The following is a 26498-nucleotide window of genomic DNA, read 5'->3' as shown; positions in this document are numbered from 1 at the left end:
CCTGTCTATATTCTCAATATTAATTTTAGCTCAGAACTTGAAGGAATGCAATATGAGAACTCGAAATATAAGCCCAAAATAACGGTACTAAGTCCGTCGCTGCAGATGGTAAACGTAGAACGCCTTTCCGTGTGTACCGTAGGACTAGGGCCGAGCTTTCTCCGAATTTCGTCCTTTCTGAGCATACAGAATTCTCTTGAAGATAACGCGTTCAATCATAGAACTCAACACAAACCCTAGAAACACCCCACCCAGCCATAACTAACGCAGAACCCGTAATATTACCATCATCAATAAGCAGAGCCCCCACCGCCCAGCGCCCCCACCTCCATCTCACATGGCCATGACCACCGCAAGCAGCGAACGCATCAGAAGCGCCAAACTCATAGACACATTCATACTTGCGGAATTTCTTCAGGGAGATTTGATCACTGAAGTGAGGTTGCGTCGATAGTCTACATTATTCTGCGGTGGAGGGTCTGCAGGAACTTGTACCACTTCCCTTCAAGGAACCAGAGAGTATCATATCATGTCATATTATATCACAGCCTCTGATGGATTTAACTTACATAACTTTATATTAAATGAATCTAGATTAATTCATAATAACCGCCTCTTTATGTGTCTGCGTTGTGTAAGGCGCGCTAAGCCCTGGCGACAGTCATTGTGGCTATACCGCGGGCCATATCCTTTACTCGAATCTTACACCCACCACCTGTCGTGGCCATAAATTGGCTTAAATGCGCCAGGCAGCGCGTGTTATGTATTTTTTGGGATAGTAACATTGACATAACTAAAAGTTTATATCTTTAATCTAAATATATGGTATGGACCTACTGAGACCGCCCGCGCATAACCATCGCATGCAAGTCACTGATCGTCGCGCTTCCATCAAGCTGCATCAAATGAATAGTCAAACCAAAGTTTCTTTGAAGATCAGACTGTAGCTCTAGGGTAGCGAGCGAGTCGAGTCCAAGGCTGTGAAGTTGTGAGCTGGCACGTACCCTTTCCCCGGTCCTCAGGTGGGCAGATATTGTCTCGGCTATCTTTGCTAGAATGGATTTCGATGTGGATGTGCTTAGGCTTACTTCAGCGGCTTGAGTTTCGCTGCCGCATTCGAAGGACGATAAACCTGAACTTGAGCTTGATCCTGAAGGGGTAAGCGTAAACTGAGAGGAGGAGGTCGAGGCCAGGGAATGGCTTGTCTGTGCAGCGGCAATTCCATCGCAGATTGCCTCGACGGTACGGTCTAGCTCGACAAGGCCGGGGCCATGCACGTTGAATATAGCCTTGATTCTGGCTTCGAACTCCGTAATGGTTAGAGAGTCCATTCCTAGATCTGCCAGGGTTGTTTGAGGTAATATCTGCTCTTGGGGCCAGCCCGTGAGCTCGTGGAGCAGCTTAGCGGTTGCTGGCCAGATAGTAGCAGTACAGTCTTCCTCTTCTTGGATTTGTAAAGGAGTGGTAGCTATTTCAGGAGATGTTGGCGCGAAGCTGGCTCGCGCAACGATTTGTTTAAGGGCATGAGTTGAGGTTCTGAGAAACTTCACGCCGAGTAGGGCTAGAACCAGGCGTTCCTTGCCCTGATCCTGGTTTTGGTCCTGGCCTTGGTCCAAGTCGGCATCAGACACTAATATATCATAGACGATTTCTCGGCGTTGCTCGGATGATCGTCTGACATACACTGACCAACTTCGGGGCCTTCCTTCTGCTCCTTCAAAGCTCGTAAAAATAGTTGCTTCGTTGAGGCCGGAACAGGCGAAAACCTCGGAGCGTTTGCAGTCTTCCCTACTCAACGCGTGGATCTCAGCAATCGCAAGGAACTGATCGAGAAGAATCGGGTTGCAGCTTGTCTTGCTGGAATATTTTCCAGTCTCAGCCTCTATCGGAAGATATACACAGGCAATGGCTTCGTGGTCGTTCATGCGGATTGACTCGATGCCGCGGTATGCAGGCTCATACTCTGCGACTTTTTCGAGCAGTTTGTAGGCTATGTTTCCAGGGCCCGAGAATACGGATGGAACAGTAGCTTCTTTAAGACTATAATAGTTAGAGTCTCGGTAGTTGATAGTCTGTCCGGTACTGGTACGTTTATCGTCAAGGATAACGGTGCCCAGGGCATGCTGTGTGCAATCACTCTCGAGGGAGAATTCCCACGCCCGCAAGTCGGACTGCTCCAAGCGCAAGCAGAGGCCGTCAACTGGCCTAGCGCCGAGTGGCGTTTTGATTTTGAGCCCAAAGATCCGCATGAACTGAGAGGCTGGTGGGAGACTAGGTGTCAGAAGAGCGGCAGCTTGAGCAGCCATTTCCATGTATAGGGCAAGGGGCCAGAGAGATTCTCCTAGAACTTTGCGCCCCGCTAGGATGTGCACAAGTCCCTGGTTTTCCTGGTTAAGCTCGAATCTGCAAACATGAGGCTCCGGATACGAGATATATACCGGAGAAATCAGCTCGACACCTTTCAATGACAAGTCCATTCCTACCTCCGGCTCAACAAAGGTAAGCCAGTGCGAACTCGTATCAAACTGGTAACCTGGTAGGCCTACTAGACCCTTGGAATGAATCAGATTTCTGGGATGGTACAACCAGCACTGGACGGGTGTACCCTGATTCCATAGCTCCAAAGTGGCATTTACGACCGAGTCCAATGGGTTTCTTCCCTTTGATGACCCCAGTTGAAGTCCGCAAAGCGAGTTTGACTTGCTGCGTAGCGACTGCTTCGCCAGCATAACTGCGCCCGAGCCCGAGCCAGCCTCTAACCAAACACATGGTCCAAGTTCTCGTTCTATCCGTTGGACCGCGTCGCAAAAGTAGACTGGCCTGCGGGAATGCTCAGCTACCAACTGTGCGGTGAACGTCCTCCAGGTCGTGGTCTCAGAGCAGGTCTCAATGGCGAGCAAGGGGGCTTTGATAGAAACAGTCCTGACAAGGTCCAAGTACTTAGACATAAGAGGGTTGATGAGGTGGGAATGGAAGCCGTGAGTGGTTTTGAGCCTTCGGGTACGCAGTGAAGATGATAATGACCTTCTTTCCACGTTCGCGACAGCCCTTTCGCTGCCCACAAGAACATGGTTGGTTGGTCCATTGTAGCATGCTAGTTCGATTCCTGGCTCTGACTGCACCAGGGTTTGTGCACCTTCTCTGTCAATATCGACGGAGAGCATACACCCCTTCTCATCTCCCCAGCAATCCCTTATCAGCTCTGCTCTCCCCACAACAAGTCTAAGTGCATCTTCAAGAGTAATAATACCCGAGATGCACATCGCAGTCAGTTGTCCAAAGCTATGGCCGATCACCTTGTGAACTGAAAGCCCTACGTCAAGCCAGGCTGCTGCGCAGGCATACTGTATGGTAAACAGGCAGCAGTGAAGCATTACCACGTCATCGATGGGGTCTTGGCTGAAGATATAAGGGAATAGGCCGGACAGCCCCATCTGCTGGATAAGAGCATGGCACTTGTCCACGTGCTGACGGAGATGGTAAGTCGCATCGTATACTGCTTTGCTGAAGTGGAGTGTTGAGCCGGTCTGGCCGCCGAATACCAGGACAATGGGCTTTGATTGTCTGCTAAACAACAATAACAATGTGTCTTCGGTTTGAGCGTGACGCCTAAGGTGGTCTTGCAGCTCTGGCATGGAGGCTGCACTGATGACTATACGGTGGCGAAGATTGCGGTTCTGCTGCCGCGCAACAAGGGAGGCAACTTCAGCCAACGAGGGTGACTTTGCCTCGATGTACTGAGCTAGAGTAGCACAGTATCTTCTCAAACTAACCGGTGACTGCGCAGATATAAGGAAGGGGTAGCGCCTTGGCTCAGCGGGACCGGTCAGTTCGCCCTTGACCATACGGGAGTCGCGCGAAGGTTCGCAGATGATAATAGCAGTATTATTACCGGCCGCCCCATAATTATTGACGCATGCTGCGCGGAATTTCCTATCCCACTTCTGCAGCCGGGTGGAAATTACTAGCTGATCCTCATGCTCCTGGACTGGAATTGCGGGATTCAGACTGGCAAAGTTCGTCTGCGGTGGTATTTGACCATGTCTGAGCATCATTAGGACCTTCAGCACCCCGGCTACTCCTGACGCACCCTCTGTGTGTCCGATATTAGCCTTGACAGAGCCTATGTGCACCTTCTGCTTCCCGCCGAATACCTCCCGAATGCTCTGATACTCAACTGGATCTCCGCGCTGCGTGCCAGTCCCGTGGGCCTCGACGTAGGAAATATCAGCTGCGCTCAGGGTAGCCCGAGACAAAGCCCGACGGTACAAATCACTCTGAGACTGCGATATTGGAACAGTAATAGAACTGCTCCCATTAGACTGGTTCGTCGCTGTCGCAACCATCACGCCTAGAATATGATCACCACAAGCAAGCGCAGCGGAGAGACGCTTAAGCACGAGAAATCCGCATCCCTCGCCGCGAGAGTAGCCCGCAGCATCTGAATCAAACGGGCGACACGGTCCAGTTGAATTCGTCATCCCGGCAGCAGCAATATTCCGATCTGCAGGCAGACTAGCCATGATATGGACCCCGCCGGCAAGTGCAACGGAGCAGTCACCCATCGCAATACCGTTACAGGCTTGATGGATTGCCGTCGCGGACGAAGAACAGGCAGTGTCAAAGGTAATTGAAGGCCCTGTCCACTTGAAAAAGTGGCTTATCCGTCCACTGATGAACGCTCGTGAAGTCCCTGTGAATGAATACGCGGTGGGCATGTTTGAATTTACATTATGCTCGTAATCGGAGCTTCCAACCCCGACATAACAGCCAACATCGAGCTCTGGATCAGGGCACGCGAAATACCCACTCGACTCAATCGCCCGATAAGCAACTTGCAGAGCAATGCGTTGCTGCGGATCCATATACGTTGCTTCGCGTGGAGAGATGTCAAATAACCCGCAATCAAACTGATCAAAGTCAGAAATGAAGTTGCCAGCCACTGTCTCTTTAAATCTGCCAGGAAGGGCTTCACTGAACATTACTTGTCCCGTCGAAATGAGCGTCCACAGCTGGTCTAGGCTACTGGCACCTGGGTATTCGCAGGCTGCGCCTATAATAGCCACCGAGGTTTCTGGGTAGTTATAGGGATCTTGATCCTGGTCCTGAACCTGAGGAGCGGGCAGAGGTAGAGATCCGCGGAGGATACGATGATGAGGCAGTACAGAGAGCGATGGCGGGAAACAGCTCACAAGACCGAGTTCCAAAACTGTCATTATCGAATTATGCGAAATTGAACTGATCGTTTTCGAGATATTGGAGAACCAGTCCGCCTGCTCGGTGAGTATCGATCGTAAACAGCGCTCCAGCTTCTCAATCCCCCAGGGGACCCAGAATGGGCTAGTAGGGTCAGAAGAAGATAAATCTAACAGACGCTGCAGAAGCTGTTCGTTCTTCGAGCTATGGTACCCTCCTCGCACCGGGATATCTGTCACTCTCACGCCTTGGCTGTTCAATTCCCTCCGCAGAGAGGGCGAATCGCGTTCCGGTGCCGTGATCGTCACGCTGTTCTTGTCTAGTTCAACTGATATGTAGGCCTGCGAGTGGGTTTACCACTTAGCATAACACCCCTTCGAAAAGCCGTAAATTTTGTATCTTACCTCAGGATACCGGCTCAATATCGCCTCCACATCTTCCCTACCAGATTCTACACCCCAACGTGCAATAAAGCACACAATTTCGAAGCTGGGATTGAGACTGCAGTTGGAACCACTCATTGCCAGAGCTCTCTTAGAATCAACATAGGCCCCGATACACATCGCAAGTCTCAGAGCAGTCGCAGCATTCCGTCCAAGTTCCGTCCTTGTCGAGGAGCATTCCATCACCACGGCACTTATCGTGCCGATGCACAGGCCTTGGAACTTCGACGCCGTGTCGATGCCTGTGTCTGGGCTCTGAGCAGGAGGAGTGGCAGCAAAAGCCTCCCGAATGTAAACGTGAGCATCAGCAGCAGCACCCTCCAGACCAAGGTCTAGACTTAGATCGTCTAAATAATGGATATATTGCGCAAGATGGATAACCACCGTCAACGGAGCAAGGAGGACATTCGGGAGTGTGGCTGGAACTGTCAGGCGGGAATAACTGTTTCCGTAACCATCACTGCCACTGTTACTAGTAATATCAGGATGTAATGAAGAAGATGGAGACGAAAGCCAATCTCTCAAACTGAGAACCGGTGCATTTGATAACGCCTGGAGGCTCGGCTCGGCTATCTTCAATGCAGCCCATACTTCAGGAAGAGCTCGGATTGCCTCAACAAGTGGTCTTAGCTCTGGGCTTCTTTGACTTCGCGTTAAGTAAGAAGCGAGTTGGTCGAGTGATTCTGATGTGGGAGGGATTGTTTGCGAGCCACAGATGATCAAGGACGGGATTGAGGAGGACATATTGCATATAATGTACGATTACCATTTAGATAATTGATAATGCGTCTGACAGAAAAATGTCGCGGGCAGGAACACACAATACCAAGTTAGACTGATGTCTGTTTTGCTAGGTTTTAAGTAAAGGGCTTTTCCTCAGCTCGATCTCTTACTACAATGTCTACCGCAGTAGGTGTACCCAGCCCCAGCCCCCAACCCAACTTTAACTCGCGGAGTCGCCGAGCAACGCAAAGTATTGGAAATTACGAATAGTCAGCATTATTCTTTTTGCAACCCGGTGCAGCGGCTATACTCCCTTTTACCCGTCGGTTAATGTTCATCTGATAGAGGGCAGGCCTGGAAACGTTCCAGGAGGAAGGCTTGCAGGGCCTCCTGCAGCACGTACTTAGTATTTGTCAAGAAGTAGCAATAACATTTTAAATACAGCATGCATTCCATTCCTTCTGTACTACAGTACTACACTATACTGAGATCTTTGTTCTTACAAGGCTCATACGTATCACTGTCATAGCCCCAGCCTACAAGTACGGCCGACGGGCTTACAGTACACTGTCAGTACATCAAGTCAAGAACAAGATCTTTCAAGCAGTTAGAGCTACACAGCAAGGCTGACATTGCTATCCTGAAAAACATGCTTCAATCTCTCCTTCACAACAACTTCGTGACCGTGCTCGGTCTTCTCATCGCTTTCGGCGCAGCAACAAGCTTAACATGGACCGCCTTCACAATTCTCTCACCCTACCTCCGCGTCAAAGGCGCGAAGATATTCAACGACAGGACCGGATCTGAGATCCTCTGGACGAACGCCCGGAAGCGCTTCCAGCATGGTGCGCGCGAGCTCTTCAAGGCCGCGTTCGCACAGCACCCGAACGCGTTCTACATCATGACAGACACCGATGTTGAACTCATACTAGACTCCAAGTACGCGCCAGAGGTGCGTAATGATAGACGCTTCGATATCGGCAAGTATAATGAGGATATGTTTCATGGGACGATTGCCGGGTTTGAGATGTTCGAGAATGATCATGTCCTTGAGCGGGTTTTTGTCGAGACTGTGCGGAATAAGCTGACAAGGGCTATTGGTAGGTGCTACATTCATTTCCTCTCTATACCTGTGATAGAGTGGTAATGGCTAATATGACAAGGCAAATTCGTCAAGCCCATCTCTCTAGAAGCCGCTGATGGCCTGCGGGAATACTGGACCGACGACACAGGTACCCCCCGGCCCAACCCGAAATCACTCCTGGAGAAAGTATGGAAGCTGATACTGATAAAGAATGGCACTCACTTCCTCTTCACCAAAGCGTCCTCCGCACAATCGCCAAGCAATCATCGCGAGTCTTCCAAGGGCCCCCGCTCTGCTACAACCCAGACTGGCTCCGCATCACAGTAAACCATACAGTCACCTTCTTCGAAGCAGCAGAATCTTTAAAGGTATGGCCGCACCCACTGCGACCCCTCGCAGCCAAGTTCCTGCCACTGTGCAGGAAGCTCCGTGCCGAGGCGCAAGAGGCAAGGCGCATCATCACCCCTGTACTAGAGGAGCGACTGAAGCGCGCACGAGCCAGAATGGCAGAAAAGAATAATTTCTCAGAAAAGAAGACAGAAGTAAAAGAAGAGGGAGACGGCGATGGCAATATGATCGAGTGGGCCGAAGAAACAGCCAACGGAGCCATCTACGACGCCGCGATCCTTCAGATGAAAGTCTCGCTTGCGTCCATCCACACAACCTCAGACCTCGTCAGCCAGACACTCTTCAACCTATGCAGTCAGCCTGAGCTAGTGGAGGATCTCCGTAAAGAGGTCATCGAGGTGATTGGCCAGCAGGGCTGGGTCAAGCCGGCTCTGTATCAGCTGAAATTGATGGACAGCGTGCTGAAGGAGACTCAGCGGCTGAAGCCGATTTCAATAGGTAAACCCCGTCTCCCCCAAGACGAAATACAGATTCCAGACACATATCTAACAAAATCTATATTCAGGAACAATGGTCCGCACCACAACCTCCCCCGTAACATTCAGCGACGGCCTTCAAGTGCCCGCCAACACACGAACGCTAGTATCCTGCCACAACATGTGGACAGAGTCCGTGCATGAGAACCCCGAGGTATTCGACGGATATAGATTCCTCAAGCTGCGGCAACTCCGCGGCCAAGAAAACTGGACCCAGCTCGTTTCAACGAGTAACAACCATCTGGGCTTCGGACACGGGATGCATGCATGTCCAGGGCGATTCTTCGCTGCGACTACGGCTAAAGTGCTGATTGCCCATGTGGTACTCAAGTATGATTTGAAACTACTGGACGGTCAGAAGCCGGATATTATCGAGCATGGGGCAGCCCAGTATGCCAATGTCTGGTGTCCGATTGCGGTCAGGAGAAGGAGGGAGGAGATTGACCTTTCTGTTCTCTAGTTAATTGGTTAGATTAGTTTAGTTGGCTTATCTTGCCTGGAAGACGCGGACTCAGGTCCGGTATTGAAGGATTCAACGTTACCTCACAGCTCCAGCTAACACTATACTTGGAAGCAAAAAAGTCCACCATACACGTGTTAGAGATAGAGATCATAGCGCAGGATGCTCCCTATTCAGCAGTCAGGACAGTGCGGGGTGGGCGTCCGGCCCGTGCCTAAATGTTAAAATAAAATAAATAAATAGCCTAAAACTCCAACGAGGCCCAGAACAAGTACAGGCACAGCCACACCTGCAGTCAGCATAAGCCCTAAGTAGCCCAGGCTCCTCCTCCTGCGATTCTCTTCCCACCAGGGCCCCGACCGCAGCGATGGGGCCAGAAATCTCAACTGTTTCCCTCCTACTATCAGCTTCGACGCTGTATCGGCCGGTAAGTCCCCGGAATACGGGAGGTAATACCGGCCCACAAGTCGCAGGACGAAACTCTCGCGCGCGTGCAGACGGACGACTAGGCGGGCGGATTTGTAGATTTCCTGTACCCGAGGCAGCCCGGTTTTACTGACGGATTGGAGAAGAGAGTGGATTGCTGCTTGAGATGGGTGGTGGTCGTGTTTGATGGCCATGCTAATGGCATTGGCAAGTGCTGCGGCGTCTTCGATTGCGCAGTTGGCTCCTTGTCCTGTGTTGGGTGCCATCTTCCCGACCCTGTTAGCTGAATCATAACTATTATGTGGAGTGATTTAGGTACCTTGTGCATGCTATCACCAATACAGACGACACGGCCGCAGTGCCATGTGGAAAAGACACCTTCCTCGAGGTTCGTTATACCAACGACCTGTCTTCGCTTCCAGAGATCGCCGAATTGAATCCCATTCCAGATATGATCGGCCGCAAACAGCTCAGCAGTTTTCTCTATGTCTGTCGATGACCATCTCGGTGCAGAAAGATAGGGGTATTGCCTGTTGAGCTTTTGGAGGAAGAACCAAAATACTCGGCCGTCTTTTCCGGGAAATGTGAGGAAAGATCTTCCGTCGTGCAGACTCGCTACTTGCTCTCCTGGAAGGAGATTTGGGAATGAGTCTGAAATACCGAAAATGCAGGCGTAGTCGACTCTCAAGCCTAGCACCGACTTAGCAATTACACTCTCGGGATCAAGGGGCTTAGAGGACAGACTATTCTTCTCTCGTGCTGTGATAAGACCCGGCTGCTCGAGTTCAGCAAGACGCCACATCTCACGGCGTACTCGACTATGCACTCCGTCCGCCCCGACGACAAGGTCGCCATGATAAATGGATCCATCATGCGTCCGGACAATCATGCTGTTCCTACCATCGTATTCCTGCTCTACAGAAACGACGCGTTTCTCAACAAGCACACGCGAAGTATCCGGTAGAGATGTATACAGAATATCCAGCAGCTTGCGCCGTTCCAGGAACGCCAGGGGCAACCCAAACCTTCCCATCCACAGGATCAGTAAATCCTCTGTCAAGAAGCAACATACAGATACGACCTAGGTAGGTAGTTAGGTATGGAGGGGAAACCTACCGCTCAAGAAGCACTGTGGGCGACCGATTGGTATGGCGAAACCCATCAGGGTACGAAACATGCGCTGTAGTCAGCGGTTCAACATGTCTCTGAATCTCTTCAAAAAGGCCCAATTGGTCTAGGATGCGTCCGCCGTGCGGCAAGATACCGATTGAGGCACCCTCCTGGGGAGCGATTTCCGCTCTCTTTTCCAAGATGACGAAGTCCACGTTCGGGAGCTTGGCGAGGCAGTGGGCGAGCGTGAGGCCTGCGATCGAGCCACCGACGATTATTACCTTGAAGTTGGTCTTGGGCTTGAGCTGGGGTGAGGGTGAGTGTTCCATGGTGCAGGCAGCTTCCTTTCTTTTTCTGGGGGTAGGGACTATACTTCGAGCTCGGCTTGACTTTCTTTGTCTGTTTGGGGATGTGGATATGAGATGGACTCCCCGATGCTGGAGTTGCAATTTGGTCCGTACGTCAACTATCAATCAAATCCTTCTGTCTCTTCTCTGTCTCTTCCTTTGGAGACACGGCCCGTGTTCCCTGGTGACGTGATATGGATGTTACAGTGCAGTAGTCCTCCTCGGATAAACAAGTAGAAATCTATATCGTCTTCGTATGGTATTCACGGTAATTTGCATTACAAGTCCGCCTTCAACTTATCCGGTGGGCTGCAGAACCGGAGCAGGCCTGCACCTAGGCTCTCTCTGCAGGGCTAGGAATCCTCATTTCTGCCCTGCGCGTGGGGTCCAAAATGCAAAAGCTGGAGTTTAATTTTGGCAATAATACATGATTTGGTGATTAGTCTTCCATGTTTAGGTGGCCAATGGCCAACTAATTAGGTAGGACTGGTTTCTATGATGTGCTATCAGACGCTTATATTATGTACCGCTGACTATTCCAGAATCATTCACAGGCTGGCACCACTATAACAAATCCAACAATGGCTCTATACGACGTCCTCTCTGCTTCCTTGGCTGACCCTCTCCATTTGACGCTGGGCATCCTGTCCATTTCCCTCCCCTTGCTTTGGTATCTGCGACGAGGCAAGCAAACTCAGGAGCAAGCTCAGAGCAATGCTCCCCATTCATGGCCTTTTAACCCGGCTAGCCTAGATCGTAAGGAGGTATTTCCTTCCATCCCTAGCTATACACGCCTTCTCGAGAAGTTGAAATTACAAATTGACGAGATATTCTGCTTAAATAGTCTGAAAGCCCGATCCTCACCTTCGGAAACTCGATGATCCTGCCTAATCGCTACGCCCATGAGATCCGAAATAATGACCTTCTCAGCTTCCGGGATGGCTTGGAGAAAGTGCGTATTTCCCAGAGACGGCAGCAAAAACGAACAACTGATTGATACCTGGCTAGGACTTCCTCACCACAGTCCCCGGTCTGGAAGCCATGTTCACAGGAACATTCCATAACCATATAGTCTGGGACACGGCATCCGCATTCTCGCGCAAACTGGGTGCTCTAATTGAGCCCTTATCTACGGAGACGGGCATTTTCCTGCGAGACAATTGGTCTCATGATACAGGTGCCTCTCTCACTCCCCTTACCCCCACCTCATTTTCAAACCCCAAATCCAGAATTAATTGTGGGCTAGAATGGCACGCCATCCCCTTAAACGAGACCATGAACCTCCTCATCGCCCAGCTGACAGCGCGCATCTTCATCGGCGAGGAACTTTGCCGCAACGGTGACTGGATCCAGAATGCCATTAGCTACACCGCGCACCGCACAGCTGCAATGAAGGAATTGTATGGGTATGGCCGGCTTATCCCGGTAGTACACTGGTTTCTCCCGTCCTGCAGGGCGCTCCGGGGGTGTGTGAGGGCTGGAAGACCGTTTGTTGAGCATGCTTTGGAAGCTCGTAGGACCGCAAAAGGTAAGGGTGAGGATAAGAGTGTTGATGCACTGTCCTGGATTGACGGTGTTGCTGGTGAGAATGGCACCAAGTACGATGCTACGCTCACGCAGCTCCGACTAGCGTATGCGGCTGTGCATACGACCAGTGACTTGATGACGAAGGTGGTAGCTGCGCTCTGCGAGCACCAGGAACTATTACAACCCCTTCGCGAGGAGATCGTCGCTGTCGTAAAAGAGCATGGGTGGAGTGAAGCCGCTTTGGCGAAGATGGTTCTGCTTGATAGTGTCTTGAAGGAGACGCAGAGGTTGGAGCCGCTTGCTAGCTGTGCGTCGCGCTCCCTCTTACCAACCTTATCAATTGTATGCAATTCCTGCGACTGATGATATGGTGCACAGTTACCCTCTCCCGCATCGCCCGCGAACCCGTCGTCCTAAACGACGGCACCCGCATCCCAAAGGGCGCACAAGTCCGTCTAACAACAGACAACATGTGGAATTCAGCCGTGTATCCCGATGCCGCAAAATTCGATGGCTATCGCTTCTTAAAGCTCCGTGAGCAGGAAAAGGCTACCATTACTGGCACTGTCGGCGGCGGTGGTGGCCTTTCGTTCGTCAGCGTAAGCGCCAATCATATGGGCTTTGGATACGGAAAGCACGCGTGCCCTGGGCGGTTCTTTGCAGGTGCGGAGACAAAGGTCGCACTGTGTCATATTTTGCTCAAGTATGATTTTGACCTGGTGGACAAAGCGCTTGCAGGGGCGCAGACGGACGGGATGATGATTTGGAGGGATAAGAGGGCTATGTTGAGGGTTAGGAGGAGGGAAGCGGAGATAGATATTTAGTTTACATAAGTATTTGTGGATTATCTATGTGACAGCTTATTAGTTATTGGGAGTGGGATGAATATAAGGCTGAAGCTCATGAGAAAGAGTTGCAGCTTAGCCCTAACTGCCACAACGTACAAGTACATTGAACCCCTCAGTCCCCAAATGTATGCTCAAAAACTGCAGTCTTCTCAAGAACGTGAATCACAAACTGCTTGACAGACTCAACTTAAATCCTAGAAATCGATCACTATTGAAGAACTGCTTAAAGCAGAATGAAAAAATCTAGTCAAAGCTGTATACGCCCCCCAACAACCTCTTTCCCAGGTATCTAGGCGTAGATAAATACACCATGAAGTCGAGAATCAAAGAACCAACTCAACAGCACAAATACCAACCGTCCAAACCCCCAACAAAAAATTCTCCCTATGCAACCCGCCTCCACTCTCAGGCCTAGTCTTATCAAACCTCCCTAGCTGCCCCAAGAAAGACCAAAGCCAGACTCCCATCCAACTCCCCCAAAGCCACTCAGACCCTTGCACAGCCAGCTGACACCCCAAAGCCCCCAGCGTCAGTCCGGCAAGCAGCACAAGCAAGTAGTGGATATACGAGCCCGCGAGCACATACGAAGAGTTTACGCCCATCTTCTGGTCATCCTCGATGTCTTGGTAGCTGTATGCGGTGTTGAGGTAGAGCGTCCAGGTGAAGACCATTATTGCTAGCGGGAGAGATTCGTATATGGAAGCTGAGAGGGGCTGGTTGAGGCCTTTTATTGCGAGTATCCCTATTAGGGAGGGGTATGCTAGTGTGAAGCCGAGGAGGTATTGGGGGTAGATGTGTAAGCGGCGGAAGATGGGGCGTTTAGCGAAGGGGTAAAGAATCGTGCTGAGCGTTACGGGGAGCATTGCTGCTGGTCTTTTCAAGGTTAGTTTAGAACAAACTCACTGGCTTGTACTGTTGAGGAGGTTGAAGGTTGGCAGCAACATACACATTCTCTCCCTCTAGCATCCATGAAACCAAGAACCAGCTCGCGACATACTGAGCGCCCATCCAGAGCAACGCTTCAGATGTAGTGACGGCCCCCCGTGCAAGCGGGCGGTTCTTTGTCCGTGCGACCTGTCTGTCAATGTGCATGTCTATCCAGTCATTCCAAACCATCCCTGCGCCGCAGAAGACGAAGCTACATGTGAAGCAGAGGAGGGCTTGTTGGAGGACATATTCGGGTGAGATTGAGTCTGTATCTGCATCTCGACCCTGGGAGTGGTCGATTTTGTCAGATCCGGCTAGGAGGGTGGCCCAGACTGACGGAGAAGAGGATATTAGCTTTACTGTTAGTGAATAGAAAGAGGGATAGGTTGAGTACCTCCGGCAAAGGTGGCCAGGAGCGGGTTGTATCGGTTGAATCTGGAAAGGACGAGGAGGTCAATGGCCAGTTGGTTTAGCTCTCGCTTGGTGTGTGCCATTTCGTCGTTGTTGACTTTGCTGGAGATGGAGATCAATGAGATAAGTCAAGGACTCTGTAAATGCTCAATTCTTCCTCTTAGGTACGCAGGGCTAGAAATATTTAAGGATCTGGTCGTATGGGCTACCACGTAGCAATGCTCAGTTAACACGCCGTTTTAAGCGGTCCCCACATATACTTTTGGCATCTTTTACGGGAATTACTGTTCTCGTATAGTATTTCAAGATAATCTCAATACTGTGGTTGCAGGTAGCCGGGGTGTTGGTTTTTTCTCTTGTGCTCCTCAATACTTGGCGGACCCCATATTTCCTGCTTACATATCAGGTAACGTTTTGATCTCTATTCTGTGAATAGGCTGTTTCCACCGTACCCGATAGAATACATCCTTAGAGCCGGTATAGCATGTCTAGGTAAGCATGGGTAAGCATCTCCTAAAGGCCATGCCGGGCTCAGCAATAGAAAAAAGTTTGCTAGCAAACCCAGCCGATACATTACTACAGCCATGAATAGACTCAGTTCGTCAGCATCGAAGGACTATAACCATTCTTCACGGTGCCCGGACCGTACCTCCGTATCTCGGGATCTCCCCGATCTCCAAGCCTTGCGCCTTCCGTTAGTGTCCTTGCGCCTTGTTTCGATGGTTAGGCGTCCAGCTTGCAGATAGATTGCCAAGTAAACTCAATACCATCTCGTTGTGACCGGAAACTGGGGATGAAAGAGGCTAATATAGAATTGACTTTGATACCTGGTATAAACCTAGATCGTATTATTCAGCATTCAATCTGCAAATACATATCATTATCCAAGAATTGAAAAAAAAAATAAAATTAAAAATAAAAAATTAAAAAAGTTAAAACTAGAACTAAAGATGAAAATAGAAATGAAAATGAAAGAAATCACTCCTTCAGCTCCAAGAAATCCAAGATGCCAAGCAACCCCGCAGCCCCCATCCCAGCCCCCGCCCTCTCCCTCAGTTCGGTAAGCATATCCCTAGCTCTCGCTGTCAAATTCCTCAACTTCTGCCTCGTAAACTCAAAACTGCCTGTCTTCTCAAGGATCTGAATAGTATATCTCTTGACGGCTTCATCTTCCGTCTTCTGGCGCAAAATGCTCAGCAGTTGCAGACTGCTGTCGCTGCCGGCACCAGAACTACTGCTACTTCGAATACTATGGACAATAGGGTACGAGAACTTGCCCTCTGTGATGTCCTCGCCAAATCCCTTGTTTTTGGCGTACTGTTCGCTCTGCAGATTTTGGTAGTCGTCTCGGATCTGGAAGATTATACCTAGCAGGTCAACTAGGGGGACGCAGTCCCTGCACCGTAGTCAGTCTGTTCAGCTCTTGTCTAAAATAATGAAAGAAACGCGAGAGGCGCACGAACTCATCAACGTCACTTTCCAACTGTATAAGTTTAATGGCGAGCCGAAAAAGCCCGCCCGTCTTGTTTGCCACCATGTCCAGGTACTCCTCTTCACTGGGGCAGGTGAGGGAATCTCTCCAGTAGAGATCCATCCCCTGGCCTCTGTGCAGCCGCAGAAGCTCCTCCGTAAAGATACGTAACGCGTCCTCGCATCTGCGCAGTTTCAGCACCTCGTTCTGTGCTTGGAAGTAGGCGTAGTTGGCGGAGTTGATTGTCTGCGGGATGCCGAAGATGCTGTGTGCGACGGGGAAGCCCCGGCGGAGCTTGGAGTAGTCTTCGATATCGTCGATTCTGCGCGTACAAGAATTGTCAATTTGTCTTAACTGGCTGGTTTGGTGGGCGAGGGTGAAAAAGCCTACAGCAATGAAGCCACGTGAAGTAGCCCAACCGCCCGCTTGATGATCTCCAACTGCTCGTCTGGGATTTGGAACCACTCGTTGAAGGCCGAGATGAGCTTTCCGCGGATGTCTTTGCCTGGGAGCGTTGTGATGTAGTGCACAGGTGCGGAGATGATTTCTTCCTCCTTGCCTTTGTGCTGATGTTGGTTACCCGCTCCATTGGTAACTGCTACAGCTGTTTCACCATTTGGAATGACAGAGTGTCCATTTGGAAGCGGGAGGGACGGGTGGTGTACGATCCATCGGGGTGGATAATGCTCTTGATACGGCTGGGGAGCATTGAGAGTATCGAGCATCATTGTGGCAAGCATGACGGCGTGAACTGCTGGGGATCAAGCCCTTGGTATTTCTTTGCTTATATATCTAAATAGTCATCCTGTAGGCGAGGGCAGAGACACTTTCATGCTTTGGATATCTGGGCAGCCGTTGATACAGGACACCAAGACCGTGACAGTCACCTGAATTGCCAGTACGACAGGGACTATAGTCAAGGTAACGATACTAGTCTCTGTAGTCTCTATTGATGTGATCCTGCCCTAAAGCTGCAGGCTTGGCCGCCAACGACAAGATGCTCCGCTGGTGGCAGTGCGATTTCAATTAAAAATCGACACGGACACCGGTCCGAGCGTTACGAGGGGTTCTTAGGCAACTGCAGGATCTGATTTAGCCGTAAAAAGTGTGTCCTTTATGCTAAAACCGAGAAGGAATTGTGTCTTTGGAGTGGAACATCTGAGCGTCCAACTGTCCTAAAAGCTCGATCCAATTCTCTCCCCAGATGTTTGAAGCTAGCCTTGTAAATTTTTGAATCCAAGTCTATCACCATGGAAGAAGGCTGGGATTTCGACGCCGCACCCGCCGAGTTCAAGCAAGTGCAACCCTTCTTGCTAGGCCTCTTCGCTGTCTCCGGCGCCGGCTGGCTGATCAACTACTTCACGACGATTCGAGCAGCTTTTCGAGATCGCACACCCGGTGTCTCCTTAATAGCACTGAGTAACAACCTCGCCTGGGAGTTTGTATATGCCGTCTTCCACCCCCCGCCGCTGCCCGTTGCGACTATAATCGTCCGCTCGTGGCTACTTGTTGATATCTTTGTCATCTACACCACGGTCAAGTATGCGCAAGCCGCGCCGGGAACCGTAAATCCGCCTCTTCTCAAGCACTACCTGCCGCTTTTCGTGCTTGGTGGGATCCCGGGCTTCTTCTCGGGCCATTGGGCCCTCTCCGTGCTGCTTAGTCCACTTCGTGCGTTCTACTGGAGCGGTATGGTATGTCTGATTACAATGAGCGGCACCTCGCTGGGTCTGCTGGTCCAACGGGGGCATACGCGTGGAGCGTCGTATGGAATGTGGTAAGTCTACTAATCCTGAGATTGGGTAGACTAGATTGCACTGAACGCCCTGAGTATGGATGGCTGATTTGACTTGAATTATAGGCTCTCACGATTCATCGCATCAATATTCGCGGTAGCTAGTTTGTTTCTTCGCTCGACCTACTGGCCGCAGGTATGGGCGTGGTCAGATAATATCCTCATGCGGTGGTTATCGGGGGCTTTCTTTGTGTTGGATATCTTGTATGGGGTTTGCTTTTGGTATACTCGTCAGCTTGAAAAGCAAGAGGGGAGACAGAAGCTGGCTTAGCAGCGGCTTGGTGGCTTGATGCAGTGTATGAGAGTCGTGTATTTAAGCCAGCCAGGTATGAATATCAACGTGTGGCTGCCGACGGTTGCACCATGTCACTACCATTGCTGAAAGCTCTGTCATCTAGAGACACACTGCAGAAAGTCCCTATTAGAAGTATGGTGGAATCCAATAAGGTATCCAAGTTTGAGATTGGTAATATGCTCTGATTCTTTCTTCAAGAGAGATCAGCATAAGTCAGAGAGACAAAGAGGGAAGGACCCTACCCACAACGCCGTGCCCTAACCTCAAGCCGAAGAATTGCCCCCCTGGTGCTGATGCAAAGCTTCAGAGAGTAGCAATATAACATTAAGCAGATATTTTTTGCTCAACAAGGCAGATGTTGTAATCGAACTGGTTATAAGTGGATTCAAGTGGAGTAACATAAGCCAGGTAGCAGTAAACAAGTTTCAAGAGAATTCATGTCTACTCGGGTAAGGCATATGGCATTGCAGTAAAATACCAATTGGCAATTGTGGAAGTCTTTTACTTCAATAACATTAAGCTAATATCTCGATTATATCACGCTTCTATAGCACTAGAAATGTTGAACCAGCCAGCCTCTTGATATAAGTCTGAAGCTATATGGGAGCGGCATATTCTTACACCATTCATATAATCCAAAGCGGTCACAACATGCGGACATGAAAGAATAGCATGGCTGGAGGAATTAGGGGGCAACAACAGAGGCGCAGGACGGGTGGCCGCCGGAAGAGGAAGGCAGCTGAGCAGGCATCAGGTGTTCTGCACATTCAGCGTTGGTTAGAGTCTGTTGGATGTTAGGAGGGTCAGAATCACTCCTAGATAAAGGAAGCTAGAAGGGTAGATAACGGGGAAGGTCGATAGGCAATATGACAATTCAAATAAATAGACGCTCTGGCAGTAACAGCTTGATGAACGGACGGTATGAAATTCTATTAGGTAAAATAGAATAGAGAGCAGAAAGTTTTCCGTCCAAGAAACTACAAGTGGAGGCAAGGAAAATAGGGAATTCACAGATCCTCGCTTTACTTCTCTTATTCTCATGTTATCTGTTCCTCATACAATGCACCCTATTCTCAGGACTCTGCTGATCAGAGGCCTTGTACAAGCAGATTTTCGCTTAATACAGTCCCTATTTCTACCCGCACACTGGATATGTCTTTCTCTCCCTTAAAGAACACTTCATGTATATACGGCAGGATGTAGCTTAGAACAAGCATATCATCCCCTTAACGTATTCCACAAGCAAGCCGCGCATACTTTACCTGAACACTTCGAAGCTATTCCCAATAACCCAAGCACTTGGAATTCCTTAGTTCTTAGTCACTATATAATATGATGTATAGGGGATTGTAGTAGGGCTATACTCTAAGCAGGTTGGCGGAGCGCGTCTTGGAAAATCAGGATATACAAGTGTTGAGCATTTGGCAGGCGCCTTCTTGATAGTCTAAGTCTTATCTCTCTCGCTATAAGATTCCTAGCGTCCTGTATAGATAGGCCCTAACCAGGGTCTATCTCGCATTTCTACAGGTGTATACCTGGTAGGATTAGCCTCCTTAAGAAGCAGGTTTGCCATCTCTTGGCCTGAGCATGTTTGGAGGCGCCCAGAGGTCATCAGATAATAATATTTAGTGTACTAAGGCCTATTCCAGGTTTCAAATAGCTTGACGGTTCACATATTATTCTTTGTGATACCGGCTCCCTTGAAGTCGGCCATGGCGTATTGACTGGAAATAAGGAACTGCTGCTGCTCGACGAATACGAAAAATTTTATATCTCAAAGCATAAATCACAAGGGTAATCTTCTCCTCTTGCTTAGCCAATTTTCAACATAAACAGTCATTCATGGTAGTTATGATGACAAAATTGGAATAACTTCAGTATGAAAGGTCGAGCGAAGCGCGCAACTCGCTTGTGGAATATGTTACGTCTTAATTTTCATATTTTGTATACTTTGGTGGCTTTTTTGGGCAATATTGCTCTATGAAAATTGAGGCATACGTAGGTACTGTACTACATACAGGACCCTGATCGTATTCGTCATCATCTTCGTCAGCGCAGTTAAGCATTCATGCAGAATTCTATCAACGACCATGTCTGATCCTCAGCAAATAACAAAACAAGGTATGGGTATTGTTGAAAAGATTCCCATGTCATTCATGGCCAGACCCTCGCTCCATCTATCATGCAAGGGAGCCCACCACACGTCGTCAACTCCGCCTCACCCTCACTCCAGAGCAGACCCTTTACAGCACCACCTTTACGATAGATGTGACAAAATCACGCGTTCTCTCCCTCCTTCTTCTCCGCGCCCTTGGGCTCCCATCCAGGCTGCGCCATCTCAAACCCCTCAAACTCAAACGCCGGCGCTACCGAGCAGCCCACGAGCGTCCAGTCGCCCAGACTCAAGGCATGCTGCCACTCCCCGCGCTCGACCACGATCTGCGGCCGCTGCCCGTTCCAGATATCCGGGCCCAGCACCAGGTCTCGGACGGGGCTGCCGTCGTCCCACGAGAGTGAAAGCTGCAACGGCGCACCCGCATAGTAGTGCCAGACTTCGACCGCGTCGAGGACGCGGTGCCAATGCGACAGCCCTGACTCGCCCTCGAGCAGATAGTAGATGTTTGTCGACGGCGAGCGGCTGCGACTCGTGCCGTTGGAGGTGTCGGTAAAGTTGTGCGGGTCGCGGTAGGTCTCGATATACCAGCCTTTTTCTGGATGCGGGGTCAGGTTCAGCGCACTGATGACGTCTTGTGCGGTGTGCGCGGCGCTGAGGCCCGCGCTGAGGGACATTGTGGGCGAGGTCTATTGGCTGGACCGGTAGTGGTAGCGTTCGCGGTACTGGCCGCGGTAGTGGCAGTGGTGATTATAGTAGTAGTGAACGACTGGAGCCGATGAAATCTCAGGAACAGTGAGATTCTTGGATGCAATACGAGTGATGGACGATGATCTCCCCTTATGTGTGTTTGGGCGAGACTGGTCTGACGGGCGATCTCATTCATCACTCGACAACGGAAGCGGGCTATTGAGCTGGGTCACATGGGCGCTAACTGCTTTTAGAACAAAAGCGACTATGCTGTGTAACTGCCATACTCTGCTCTTACAGGTAGGGCTATAACCGCCAAGTCTATCGGATTCTATATCAGCCAGTGGCCACCCTCCATGTATGCGGCCACGAATCAGTCCATAGTCACAGCTGCTGATCCTGCATGAAGCAAACACCTCATCGCTTCCCGCTCCTACAGCCCCCGCGCCACAGGCGCAATCGAAAAAGGCCCAAACGATAAGAAAGCGACATTTTCTTCTGGCCACAACATTTCATCTGGCCCCCTCGCATTCTGCAAGGATTAAACGCCTCGTCGTCCCTCCAATAGGGACCATACGATAGCCCAGTGTAACCAGACGGAGCCCGTCCGGGTCCCCATTAATGCTATGGCCTTCCTCTGCAGCATGTCGCTCCGCGACCTCTGAGGCCGCCCTCTAAAGCTGACGTCTGAAGCCGAGATCTGAGATCTGTCTGATCGACTGCTTTCTTTCTTCATCCGCATTCTGCGGCTTGCTGTGCACCATAATGGCTGGCCATGACGTCCGGGACGACCTCCCTATGTCGATGACCATGGCCGCCTTCACGGGCATCTCCTGGTGTCTGGGCGTCGAGATTAACATGTCGCTCTTCATAGTCTTCAAGCGGTGGCGCGGGCTCTACTTCTGGTCGTGCGCGCTCGCTTCCTTAGGCGTCATCCTCCAACCGCTCTTTATTATCCTCGCCGATTTCCGCGTCTGGACGGACCCCGTGCCCTCGATCGTCATGATCTATCTCACGTGGCTGATCATGGTCGTCCCGCAGAGCTGGGTGCTGTATTCGCGGCTGCACCTGCTCATGAGCTCCGCGAAGACGCTGAGGAGGATCAAATGGGTCTTGATCTTCACTTCGGTCGGGTTCTCTGTGCCAACCATTGTGCTGGGAACTGTTGCGGTGCGATATCCCTTCTCCTAGAGTTGGATCATAGAAACGACGGTGACAAGAGAGAGGAAGGATGGTTGCTAACGGTTGCGCGCAGCAATCCACGCGGATCAGCCCGCACCTCACCTCGGTAAACCTCACCTGGGACCGCGTGCAGCTCGTCGTCTTTTTCGTACAAGAAACAGCGCTTTCGATTCTCTATATCTTCAAGACGCGCACTTTTCTCCGAGGCCGCTCGACGCTGCGCTGGTCCATCCCGGAACCCAGCGCGACGGCAGCGCCGGCATCGCATGCCCACCCTCCAGCGCTAACCGCGCACCGAGCAATGAAGAACGAGGAAAAGGCAGTTCTTTGGCAATTGATCTACGCGAACACTCTCATTATCGCACTCGATATCACGCTACTTGGTATCCAGAGCGCCGGACCGCGGTTGTTTCATCTCCAGGGCGCATTCAAGCCGTGCGTCTACGGGATCAAACTGAAGCTCGAGTTTGTTATTCTAAATAGGCTAAGGGATATTGCGACGAGGCCCGTCGGCGGTGCCGTCGGCCACTGGAACTCGGACGGGATCTACCTCGGCGAGGGGAGTGGGAGTTCCAACTCCCAGGGCCACGGGCATTCGCAGCGGAATACCCATGGATACGGGTCAGGCTTGGGACATCTCGCGCCAAAGGCCTGGCGGGCTTCGTACAGGAGGGAGGCCAGTGATGAGGTGCAGTTGGTCGATAGATAGATACGGTCGTTTCCTCATCATTGATTGATAGCGAATGGAATATCTTGTATAGTCATGGCAGCTTTGAGTCTTGGTCGTGGGACCCCTCAGCCAATGCGCGTAGAGACGCTACGGTCTCATCAGCAGGACAAGAGTGCAGGAGCAACAAGGCCGAAAAGGATGATTAGTGTTTCGAGCCGCGCGCAAGAGCACGATTCTTGAGAACTAAGTATTTTGGCACGGACAGCGCAATACTACCAATCACAATCTAACCGGATGTATGTACATTGTAGGACTCACCCCATCTGGTCAGAACCGCAATCTTTACAGGTATACCTCTACACACTCGAATCCTTGAATTTACCGCAGATGGAATAAGGAGCAATGGACTGATTCTGACATCAAATTTCCGTTAGATGTATAGCCGCGCCTGCGTAAATCCCGCCCCCACGTATTCTGCAAGACCTTTCCTGGTCGCTATCTGTCCAGCCTCATCCTCTAGAAGAATCCAAAGCCTCTGACTTGCAGTGTTATGTCGCATTGCATGAATAAGATGCATGTAAGCATTTAGCGTCGGTGTTTCTGCCCGCGCCCCGCATGGTTAGACTGCCCAGTGGCATTCAAGTCTAGGCGAGCATTACACATATATCGCGCATGATCCTTGTGACCCTGGCAATCCAGCAATGCCTGGGCAAGGTCTGCTACATATATGGCTCTCCGCGTCAAGAGGTATCAGACTGGGCCTTGGCTTGCCTCATGTAGCTCCATGCAGAACAGGGTTCCTTTTCCGGCTATTCCATCGGCTTGACTGGATCCAGCTGTTTAGTTCCTGGTAGCATGATCTGTAGTCAGCATACGGTCAGCCATCATAGTCCGGGGCTCGTATATGCTTGCTTGTCGCCGCTTGGGTTAGTGGGTTGCAAGAGCACTAGGATTTGACCTAGCTTCGGCCCCAGTACGCGATTGACCGGTTGCAGCATGACGGCCGAAAGGAGGATTCTTAACCTTGCCTCGGTTATTAAAGATGCAGCCTGGACTGGGTAGTTCAACGTTCTAGAATTGCAGGCCGATTGCCCGTATATTGTTTCTTATCTCATTAACATTTAGCGATTATGGTCGGGTCGGATACGGGAGCAATCAAGTACAAGTACTCTGTATGTTTTTCTGTCACTGACGGCTCTGAGAAGACAGGCATCGCGTTATGGGATTCTTACGTGCAACGGGAGCAGGCTTAGATGTTTGATACAAGAACGAATCCAATGCCGCAAAACTAATACCCTGGAACATTGAGGTGCATATTTAGACAATACTGCATTGAGATAACGTCTTATGGTATGGCATATAGATGCTTTTATATTTTCCCTTCAACCTCAGTCGGGGCGCATCAATGTCTGGTCTTGTTCTACATATATGCCCCGACAGGTCGCTGGCTGTTCTGAACTGAATATAGTCTAAGTACGAAGAAGCGACTGGGCCTCCTTAACTGAAGGACTACACCTGATAGCTCCTCAATCAGTGCATTTTCCAACACTGCCCACCACCGGCAACAAGTCGATTAAACAGTACATTCCTCCCTCTCATCCCCGTAAGATGATAGCTCTTTTCTACCCCGTCCTCGTCCTTGACGAGAACAACTAATCCCTCCGTTGACCCTTCGCCCCCTGCCGCAAGCTGCACGATCAACTTCCCCTTCCACCCAAGTCCCTCTGTCTTTCTCAGTTCTCTAATATCCGCCACCGGAACACGGAAAAGCACATTCTCACCCTTCTGGCTATCAACCCTAAGATCATCCTGGATCTTCGCTGCATTCTTGGACGTGAAGTACAGGATCGGATGTTCATTATCCGAGAAATCAAGAACTGCCGTTCCACGCTTCCGTTCGAATTTGGCTTCGAACGTAAATGGCCCGCCGTGGAGGTGATGAGAAGACGGCGGTCCAAGCGCGAGTACGCTTAGATGCTGAAAAGTGAGATTTCTATCCAGGGCTGCGGAGAGGAGGCTCTTTGCGTAGTATCGGGATCCGGCGCCCGTGAGGCCCATCGCGCGGTTGTACGCGACATGGCCTTTGATTGCCGTCGTGATGGCGCGGCGTGCAAATTTCAGTATGCGGAGCCATTTCTTGGCTTTCGATTTCTTCGTGGATTCTCCGGCTGATGAAACCGTTCCGGTTTCAGTTTGAGTCTGGTTGGAGTCGATCGCATCCGGTGCGTCGGACCCAGTTTCAATAGTCTTGGAGGATTTCCGGCGGAAGAGCTTCAGTGGAGACTGCTCTGATCTCGAAGCCAAGTCTGATAGAGGGGGGACTGAGAGTGGGCTTGAGTTCAGCTCGCCGATGCGCAACAAGGTCAAGGTAAGTTGAGCGTCTGTTGGAACGCCCTTGAGGAGTGTCCTACACTGGTTGTTAGATGCCAATCTGAGAACAGGAATCAAATTTAGGAACAGACTTTTCAATATCCAGATAAGTCTTCCAGTTCGGGATCTTGGTATTCAGAAAATCCATGGCTCGACTGAGAACCGGATCACCAAAGAAGCCAAACCCGACTGCCAGGGAGGAAGTCTTCACGATCATGTGGCTTGAAACCGATAGTGAGGCCAGGAATATGAGCATGAGTATCGCAGCCAGCTGCAGACGGGGCCCGATCAGGCTGAATGGCGGAGTGGGGGAGAGAAGGCTATACATTTATGTCAGAAATCCCCTAATCACATCAGCAGAGATACATACTTGGAAAACCTCTCGCAGAGGTCTGATATGTCACTGATCACCCGTAGAGTGATCCTGATCGCCGGAGAAGCCTTCGCCTTCCCCGGCTCATCGGCGCCGGCGGTATCTGATGCGGTCACGATCTCGGGTTCTAAACCATCGATACCAGGGGGGATCCCGATAGCTTCCTGCGCATCCTGCTGGATCGAAGATTTAATGCCGTTTACAAGATCCGCAGCTTCATCCTCGGCTTCCCCCTCGTTTACTGGCGGTGCATGGACATGGAGAGTACTTTCCTCCGTTGAAGAGGGCTGTCCCTGTGTCTGCGACTCACTCTCAGGGACCGGGGGGAAAAGAGACGAGCGAGTTGCAGGGCTGAATATCATAGCGAGAAGGACACCGCTGAGCAGGGGTATGATAAAGTCGCACAGCCATGCTATGAGATATACCTAGACGAACGCATCAGCCTATACCCGGACACGTGACGTCAGTCCACATACAGCGCCAAAGAGCCCCGTCCGACGGGGATCATTCCACGACCGTAGATGGTTAATATGACTGATGAAAAGACCGACTTTGACAAGGACAGAGACGTAGAAGCGCTCGATCGTTTTCTGCAGTTTCGATGCAGGAAACTGTTCGTCGGCAGTGCGGTTGAGGTCAAGCTGGTGAATGGCCGTGCAGGGGATCGCTTCGACGTGGGAAACTTGCTGCGCAATGTTAGTATTGGACGAGTAATTTTTGGCAGTTTTTTTCTATTTATTTGATCGCAGCAGGGTAGGTACCTTGTCGAAACGTCGGATTAGCCGCCAGAGGTCATTGTTAGAAAGCCCGGGAGTGAGTGGATCCTCAGGCTGTGCCATGGTCGCCCAGAGGTGTGTTGAGATGCAGAATCCGTGTTCGAGATCGGATACTGGTTGCAACTATAACGCTGCGAGAGTGAAAGATTGGTCGGTGGGGAGATGAGGTTGGTGTTGCCTGCCAAGAGGAGTGGCAATGGAAGTGGGGAGGGTATGGGGTGTGGGGGGGTGTACGCGGTCCCTGCAGATAGCGGAGCACTTTAAGAGTCAGGTGACATGCCAGCCTCGAGGTATGGACTAGATATAAATCAGCTAGAATATCTCTACTTTGGCCCTATCCTCGTGTCCAAGGGACATGGCCCCGCGGGCCCCAGGAC

General features: G+C 50.7%; 10 protein-coding genes across 10 annotated transcripts; 4 read left to right on the top strand and 6 right to left on the bottom strand.

Annotated features, from left to right (window-relative positions):
* Positions 1–833: 833 nt before the first annotated feature.
* On the bottom strand, positions 834–6383 carry BDW70DRAFT_168870 (non-reducing polyketide synthase spyA; the record flags this gene model as incomplete). The annotated part of the gene is made up of 2 exons (XM_073742564.1): positions 834–5537; positions 5601–6383. 2 exons carry the CDS (start codon positions 6381–6383, stop codon positions 834–836), a joined length of 5487 nt encoding a protein of 1828 aa, XP_073595136.1.
* Positions 6384–7011: 628 nt separating this feature from the next.
* BDW70DRAFT_168869 (cytochrome P450) lies at positions 7012–8790 on the top strand (the record flags this gene model as incomplete). The annotated part of the gene is made up of 4 exons (XM_073742563.1): positions 7012–7462; positions 7526–7594; positions 7657–8292; positions 8360–8790. 4 exons carry the CDS (start codon positions 7012–7014, stop codon positions 8788–8790), a joined length of 1587 nt encoding a protein of 528 aa, XP_073595135.1.
* Positions 8791–9034: 244 nt separating this feature from the next.
* Positions 9035–10671, bottom strand: BDW70DRAFT_168867 (FAD-dependent oxidoreductase; the record flags this gene model as incomplete). The annotated part of the gene is made up of 4 exons (XM_073742562.1): positions 10333–10671; positions 9536–10241; positions 9192–9482; positions 9035–9079 (listed from the first exon to the last, which is right to left on the bottom strand). Exons 1-4 carry the CDS (start codon positions 10653–10655, stop codon positions 9035–9037), a joined length of 1365 nt encoding a protein of 454 aa, XP_073595134.1. The 5' UTR covers positions 10656–10671.
* A 583-nt stretch (positions 10672–11254) lies between these two features.
* On the top strand, positions 11255–13024 carry BDW70DRAFT_160720 (cytochrome P450; the record flags this gene model as incomplete). Its single annotated transcript, XM_073740887.1, has 4 exons — positions 11255–11437; positions 11518–11625; positions 11682–12507; positions 12579–13024. The coding sequence occupies 4 exons, from the start codon at positions 11255–11257 to the stop codon at positions 13022–13024; spliced, it is 1563 nt and encodes a 520-aa protein (XP_073595133.1).
* Positions 13025–13371: 347 nt separating this feature from the next.
* Positions 13372–14469, bottom strand: BDW70DRAFT_160719 (prenyltransferase spyF; the record flags this gene model as incomplete). The annotated part of the gene is made up of 3 exons (XM_073740886.1): positions 13372–13921; positions 13995–14307; positions 14370–14469. 3 exons carry the CDS (start codon positions 14467–14469, stop codon positions 13372–13374), a joined length of 963 nt encoding a protein of 320 aa, XP_073595132.1.
* Positions 14470–15364: 895 nt separating this feature from the next.
* BDW70DRAFT_150882 (geranylgeranyl pyrophosphate synthase spyE) lies at positions 15365–16585 on the bottom strand (the record flags this gene model as incomplete). The annotated part of the gene is made up of 3 exons (XM_073739224.1): positions 15365–15739; positions 15846–16179; positions 16248–16585. 3 exons carry the CDS (start codon positions 16583–16585, stop codon positions 15365–15367), a joined length of 1047 nt encoding a protein of 348 aa, XP_073595131.1.
* Positions 16586–17107: 522 nt separating this feature from the next.
* BDW70DRAFT_150881 (uncharacterized protein) lies at positions 17108–17923 on the top strand (the record flags this gene model as incomplete). Its single annotated transcript, XM_073739223.1, has 2 exons — positions 17108–17634; positions 17719–17923. The coding sequence occupies 2 exons, from the start codon at positions 17108–17110 to the stop codon at positions 17921–17923; spliced, it is 732 nt and encodes a 243-aa protein (XP_073595130.1).
* A 1983-nt stretch (positions 17924–19906) lies between these two features.
* Positions 19907–21030, bottom strand: BDW70DRAFT_137767 (cupin domain-containing protein). Its single transcript, XM_073737098.1, has one exon. The coding sequence runs from the start codon at positions 20735–20737 to the stop codon at positions 20225–20227; it is 513 nt and encodes a 170-aa protein (XP_073595129.1). The 5' UTR covers positions 20738–21030; the 3' UTR covers positions 19907–20224.
* A 108-nt stretch (positions 21031–21138) lies between these two features.
* On the top strand, positions 21139–22876 carry BDW70DRAFT_67118 (uncharacterized protein). Its single transcript, XM_073744541.1, has 2 exons — positions 21139–21920; positions 22006–22876. The coding sequence occupies exons 1-2, from the start codon at positions 21516–21518 to the stop codon at positions 22639–22641; spliced, it is 1041 nt and encodes a 346-aa protein (XP_073595128.1). The 5' UTR covers positions 21139–21515; the 3' UTR covers positions 22642–22876.
* Positions 22877–23988: 1112 nt separating this feature from the next.
* Positions 23989–26266, bottom strand: BDW70DRAFT_67104 (uncharacterized protein). Its single transcript, XM_073744540.1, has 5 exons — positions 26107–26266; positions 25822–26031; positions 25343–25770; positions 25065–25292; positions 23989–25009 (listed from the first exon to the last, which is right to left on the bottom strand). Exons 1-5 carry the CDS (start codon positions 26182–26184, stop codon positions 24133–24135), a joined length of 1821 nt encoding a protein of 606 aa, XP_073595127.1. The 5' UTR covers positions 26185–26266; the 3' UTR covers positions 23989–24132.
* Between the last annotated feature and the right edge of the window lie 232 nt (positions 26267–26498).

The sequence above is a fragment of the Aspergillus foveolatus genome, assembly GCF_047715535.1.
Source record: "Aspergillus foveolatus strain CBS 279.81 unplaced genomic scaffold BDW70scaffold_30, whole genome shotgun sequence".
In the NCBI taxonomy this organism is placed as follows: Eukaryota; Fungi; Ascomycota; class Eurotiomycetes; order Eurotiales; family Aspergillaceae; genus Aspergillus; species Aspergillus foveolatus.
This window is presented reverse-complemented; position numbering and strand designations above follow the sequence as displayed.

What these genes read in the sequence shown, in the direction of transcription:
- BDW70DRAFT_137767 (XM_073737098.1), bottom strand. Translation starts at nt 20,737, where the DNA reads ATGTCCCTCAGCGCGGGCCTCAGCGCCGCGCACACCGCACAAGACGTC.
- BDW70DRAFT_67118 (XM_073744541.1), top strand. Translation starts at nt 21,516, where the DNA reads ATGGCTGGCCATGACGTCCGGGACGACCTCCCTATGTCGATGACCATG. An exon ending in TTGTGCTGGGAACTGTTGCG is followed by an intron (nt 21,921 to 22,005) that starts GTGCGATATCCC and finishes GGTTGCGCGCAG; the next exon opens with CAATCCACGCGGATCAGCCC.
- BDW70DRAFT_67104 (XM_073744540.1), bottom strand. Translation starts at nt 26,184, where the DNA reads ATGGCACAGCCTGAGGATCCACTCACTCCCGGGCTTTCTAACAATGAC. An exon ending in TAATCCGACGTTTCGACAAG is followed by an intron (nt 26,032 to 26,106) that starts GTACCTACCCTG and finishes AACATTGCGCAG; the next exon opens with CAAGTTTCCCACGTCGAAGC. An exon ending in GGACGGGGCTCTTTGGCGCT is followed by an intron (nt 25,771 to 25,821) that starts GTATGTGGACTG and finishes GCGTTCGTCTAG; the next exon opens with GTATATCTCATAGCATGGCT.